Raw genomic sequence first — 5050 nt, 5'->3', positions numbered from 1 at the left:
GCAACTCAATGCAAAGAGAGACTGGCAATCAGGAACCCACTAGCTAGCTGAGCAGCCTTCTTTAAAAAGTGAGCTTCTTCATCTAGAGAATGAAGTAGGAGCAAGGTATTCCAAAGAATAAGAATCCATTTGAGAACAAGGGGATTCCAAGGTATTCCAAAGAATAAGGATCCATTTGAGAACAAGGGGATTCCAAGGTATTCCAAATAAGAATCCATTTGAGAATAAGGGGATTCCAAGGTTCCCTCAGCAGGAACTGAGCTGACTACTGTACACAGACAATAATAGTAACAATAATAACAACAATAAATAATTTTTTAGTTGCTAGGATTATGGGTACTTACTGATTATTTTAAGGATTGGAAATTTAGTCACAATTACACACTTCAGAAAACAGTAAAGAAGAGACATGAAAGTGGCCAATTTAAGCCAATTTGAATGGGTTATTCATACCAGTGTTAGATGCTGCACACTCCGAGATGAATGTCACAGTGCCTGCCTTTAAGATGGCCAAAATGCAGCTACGGTTTTGGCTAAATACCAAGGGAAAAAATGTTCCTCATTTTGCTCTATCCAAAGCAAAGGAAGCAATGAGGTCTAGAACCTTAAAACCCACATGTACCCTCACTCACTCAATTAATTAATGTAAAAACTTCAGAAACTTAAAAAAAAGAAATTAGCTTTCAAGTACCTACATTTGGGAGATTTGTTTGTTAATATTTAAACCCGGTCATTTGGGACTGGGAGATGGTTCAGCCAGGAAAGCACTTCCTACAAGTGTGAGAACATGAATCCTCATGTATTCATATCCCAGGAATAGACATAAAGGCTGGATAGGTGTGGGAGCCTTCTTGTAATCCCCACAATTGGGAAGCTGAGATAGGGAACCCCCAGATCAGGCTAACTAGTCAGACTAACCATGTGAGTGAACTCTGGGCTCAACTTAGAGACCTTGCCTCAATACATTAAGGTAAGAGTGATTGAGGAAGACAATCCACAGACATGCGAACATGCAAAGACACAAACATGCATACCACACACATACTATACACAGCTGAAAAGAAAAACCCAGTTCTCTGATATATAGATAATGTACTCATATGAACAAAATCTAGCTATATGAAAGGCTAAAGAAGGTTCAAATTTTGAAGAAAACTTCTGCCTGCAGCTAATAGTATAAAAGCTCCTAATATAGGTTTGTTCACAAATATAGATCTATGTGTGTTTTCCTCTACTAGCCAAGTCAAAGACAATATAGTCTAAATTTGTGTATTCTCAATGCTTGGCACCAAGCAAGCACTCAGGGTCCACTGGTTGGATTGGTGGTCTGCAAAGCCCTTTCAGGTCTAAAGCCACCTGACACCTGATCAAGATAGATACAGTTCAACAAAATGCTACAAGGTGTCAAAACACATATACTCAAGTCACTCTGAGGCCTTGTATAATACTGTCACTGAAAGATTTAAAAATATTTTTGTAAGTACTTCATACCTGTAATCCTAGTACTTAAGAGACCAAGGCAGGAAAATCAAAAGTGTGAGTCCTGAGCCACATAGTGAGTTCCAGGCGAGCCTGGGTTATACTGATAACCATCTCAAAAAAATAGCAACTAAACAATATACCTAAATATATATTTGCAAATACAGGCACAAATATAGATTTCATTTCTATTTATTTAACCCCATAATCTAACATAAAATTAGGATTGTTCTATTCTTGATTTAAGAAACCTTATATTTGTAAATTTATACAAGCAGGAAAAGTAGGAAATACTAAAATAGAAAGACAAATAAGGCCTACTACAATATAAAATATACCTCACTGTGTACAAATAGCACACAACTGAAATGCAGGGGACGGTGGCTCAGCATGTGTGCATGAGGCTCTGGACTTGATTCCCAGCACAGAATACGCCAGACTTGTCAAAAACCCAGAGGGTAATGGCAAGATAGAAAGGCCAAGGTCCATCTTGGTCAGCTACTTGGGCAAGTCAAGGCACACCCGGGCTACAATGATGCTGTATTAGAAGAAAGCATTTCTATTACTTCATGTTATAGTTTAAAAGCTCTGAAGTGAATAAAAACAGGAAAAACTGTGAAAGGTAAGATTTTACAAGCTGGAGATAATTTTACAAGCCTTGAAATAAACCACCACCACCACCACCACCACCACCAACAACAACAACAACAACAACAACAAAAACTCGGAGTGAAAATCTACCTGACAAGACACTTGCTTTTCAGGAATGAGCAGTGTTCTGTCACAACTTCCCTACCTGCAAAGTCCAGCACCATAATTTAACTTTAAGAATGTTAAATCACAGATAAAACATCACTAAAAATTAAAGTTACCCCAGCAATGGAGAGGGGCTGAGGAAAATCCCAACTGAGGCAGGGTGGGAGGGGGTTGTAAGGCCAGCCTCAACTACATAGTCGGACCTTCTTGATAGGCTATGGAGGAGAATTAAGTCTCTCCAGATAATTACAATGTTCCAGCAATCCATACCCACAAAATACATGCTCCCAAACATAAAAATTCACATGCAAGTGAGTCAAATCTCACCCCCAACACTCTCTCTCTCTCTCTCTCTCACTCACACACACACACACACACACACACACACACACACACACACACACACACACGCTCTCCCTCTCCTCCCTCCCTCACACATAAATACACACACACACTCCCTCTCTCTCCTCTCCCCCCCTCCCCACAACTTAGCTGCTGAGGCTGTAACATCATAGGTAGGCTACTTGCCTTGTGTCCCTGAGTTCAATGAACAACGGGGTTGGAGGGTTGGGAAGTTGATGAAGAGTGAAAAAGCCTATCTGAGATAACTAGAAGAGGGATTTCCTAATTTCCTAGAGTGCTGTAGTAATCTGAGCTAAAAGTGTGGATCTGATTCTAAGCACTAAACTGCCTGCCTGCTTCGGTTTGTTTTGCTCTGTTTAAAGACAAGGTCTTGCTATGTAACCCTGGCTGATCTTCTAGTAGATCTACTAATAGCTATGTAGCCCAGGTTGCCCCCAACCTCACGGCAATCTTCCTGTCTCATCCTTCTAGAGCAGGACTGGTATTAAAAGTGTGTACTCCCGACAAGGCATGAGTTCTAGTAAAAGCAACTCAAACAAATATGCCTTTAATATCAGCACTTGGGAGGCAGAAACGAGCCCCGAACTCTGTGAGTTCGAGACCAGCCCACAAAAATGAAAAAAAGGAAAAGAGAAAGAATCATTTTGAATTTAAGAATTCCCAAACTAAGCCCATAAAATAGCTCAATGAATAAAGTTATTTTCCACTAGACTTGACTTGAATTGAATCCCCCCCACCCCCATATCCAGAGAATGGGAGGGGAAGAGCCCAAAGATTGATCTCCTCTCAAGGACTCATGCGCGCGCGCGCGCACACACACACACAAACACACACATGAACACAAAATAAGTGTGTAGTTAAATTTTTTTAAAAAAAATCTTGAATCCCCAAACTAATGGAACGGGCTTCACTCCAAACAAATAAACTTCGAATAATTCTACACCACACCTGTAGGAATACACTGCCGCCCACCCAGTCCAAATCCTAAGTAACACAATTACAGGGGCAGTGGTTATCTGATGGTCCAGGTGAAGAAACTGAACGCATAGCTTTAGGAGGCTGGTCAGACCTGGAAGCACAACGCTTCCTGGGGACTGAGTAACACTGGCTCCAGGTCCGGAGCTCACAAAGCCATCCGGTCCCCCTTCCCTAGAGGACAGATCAAAGCTGAGTCCAGACGTTCCCCTTCCCGGCCCCGCCCAAGCCCCTCGCGCGGCCAGTGCGATACCTGGCGAAGAAATCCGCGAAGCCACCGCTCCGTCGAGCCCGAGCCGTGGTGCCCCCGGGACCCTGCTCTGCCGCTGGCAAGGGTGCGGACGGCCCCGCCGAGGGCAGGAGCTCGCCGGCGCTCTGACGGCGGCTCACCTCGAACGTGTTCCGAGAGCCGAAGCGAGCGTCGGGGAGGCCGAGGCAGGGCTCCCCGCTCCCGACGGCCCTCCCGGCGGAGGTGGCGGCTGTGGGGTCCGGGTCGTCCCTGTCCCCGGCCGCCAGGCAGCAGCTCCGCAGCGGGTCCTCGAGCGGCGCGGCCCAGTCGTCCAGGCCACCCGCACCGTCCACGCCCTCGTCCGCGGGCTCCAGCAGGCAGGGACGGCCGCAGGTTCGGCCGCGACGGTCCTGGCGCAGCAAAAAGCCCGAGTCTCCGTTGGTCATGCCTGAGCTGCGCGCCGCGGGGACCGCCGCCGCCGCCGCCGCCTCCGCCTCCGCCCCGCCGAGCCCCGGCTTCAGCGGGCCCGCGGCCGCCGCGAGGTACCGCTGCAGGAGCTGCCGCGGCTGCGGCGCCTCCTCCTCTCCAGCCTCCTCCGGCGGCTCCGAGGCGACAGCGCCTCCGCTAAAGCCGCCGGTGGCCGGGACGGTCTTCCCGTCCTGACCCATGGGCCCCGGGACTGGGAGCAGCTCGGCGTTCCTTCCCGAGCAGGCTCCGGCATCCTCGGGACCCATCATCTGAGGCGGCGGCGGCGAACGACTGCCAGGGTTCGCGGCCACGGCCGCCGCAGCGTTCCCAGACCCACCCCTCCCACCCGGCGGCTGGGGCAGTAGCCGGAGGCCGGGCACGCGCTGAGATCGCGCACGCGCACTAGCGGGGCGGGCTTGTCCGCGACCCGGCGCGTCCCCGAACCATAGAGACGGCAGCTAGAGCGACCCGGGAGGACAATCTGAGATCCGCCAGCCCAGCCGGGTGACAGTGCTTAGCCTAAGGGAGGGCAAGACTCACTTCGCCTGAAACACGTCACTTGACGGCGATGTGTTTGTGAGAGCAAACTAACGAAATTAGTTTAAGTCCTCCTATGTTGACAGTTCTTACCTTCCCTAACAACAGTGAAGAACTCTTGGAACCGTTCAGGTCTTCACGGTCCGGAAGACAGCCCCTTACCTACCTTTTTCCACTTAGTCTTCCATGTTTACCAAAGTCTTATCTCCCACCACTTTTTAACACGTCGGTTGTCATGTCACC

General features: G+C 48.2%; 1 protein-coding gene across 1 annotated transcript; it reads right to left on the bottom strand.

Moving 5' to 3' along the window:
* Positions 1 to 2651: 2651 nt before the first annotated feature.
* Positions 2652 to 4678, bottom strand: Tbc1d12 (TBC1 domain family member 12). The gene has a single exon (XM_031384827.1). The coding sequence runs from the start codon at positions 4537 to 4539 to the stop codon at positions 3760 to 3762; it is 780 nt and encodes a 259-aa protein (XP_031240687.1). The 5' UTR covers positions 4540 to 4678; the 3' UTR covers positions 2652 to 3759.
* Positions 4679 to 5050: the final 372 nt, after the last annotated feature.

The sequence above is a fragment of the Mastomys coucha genome, unplaced genomic scaffold, assembly GCF_008632895.1.
Source record: "Mastomys coucha isolate ucsf_1 unplaced genomic scaffold, UCSF_Mcou_1 pScaffold21, whole genome shotgun sequence".
Classification (NCBI taxonomy): Eukaryota; Metazoa; Chordata; class Mammalia; order Rodentia; family Muridae; genus Mastomys; species Mastomys coucha.
The sequence above is the reverse complement of the archived record's forward strand: the minus strand, read 5'-3'. Positions and strand labels throughout refer to the sequence as shown.

What these genes read in the sequence shown, in the direction of transcription:
- Tbc1d12 (XM_031384827.1), bottom strand. Translation starts at nt 4,539, where the DNA reads ATGATGGGTCCCGAGGATGCCGGAGCCTGCTCGGGAAGGAACGCCGAG.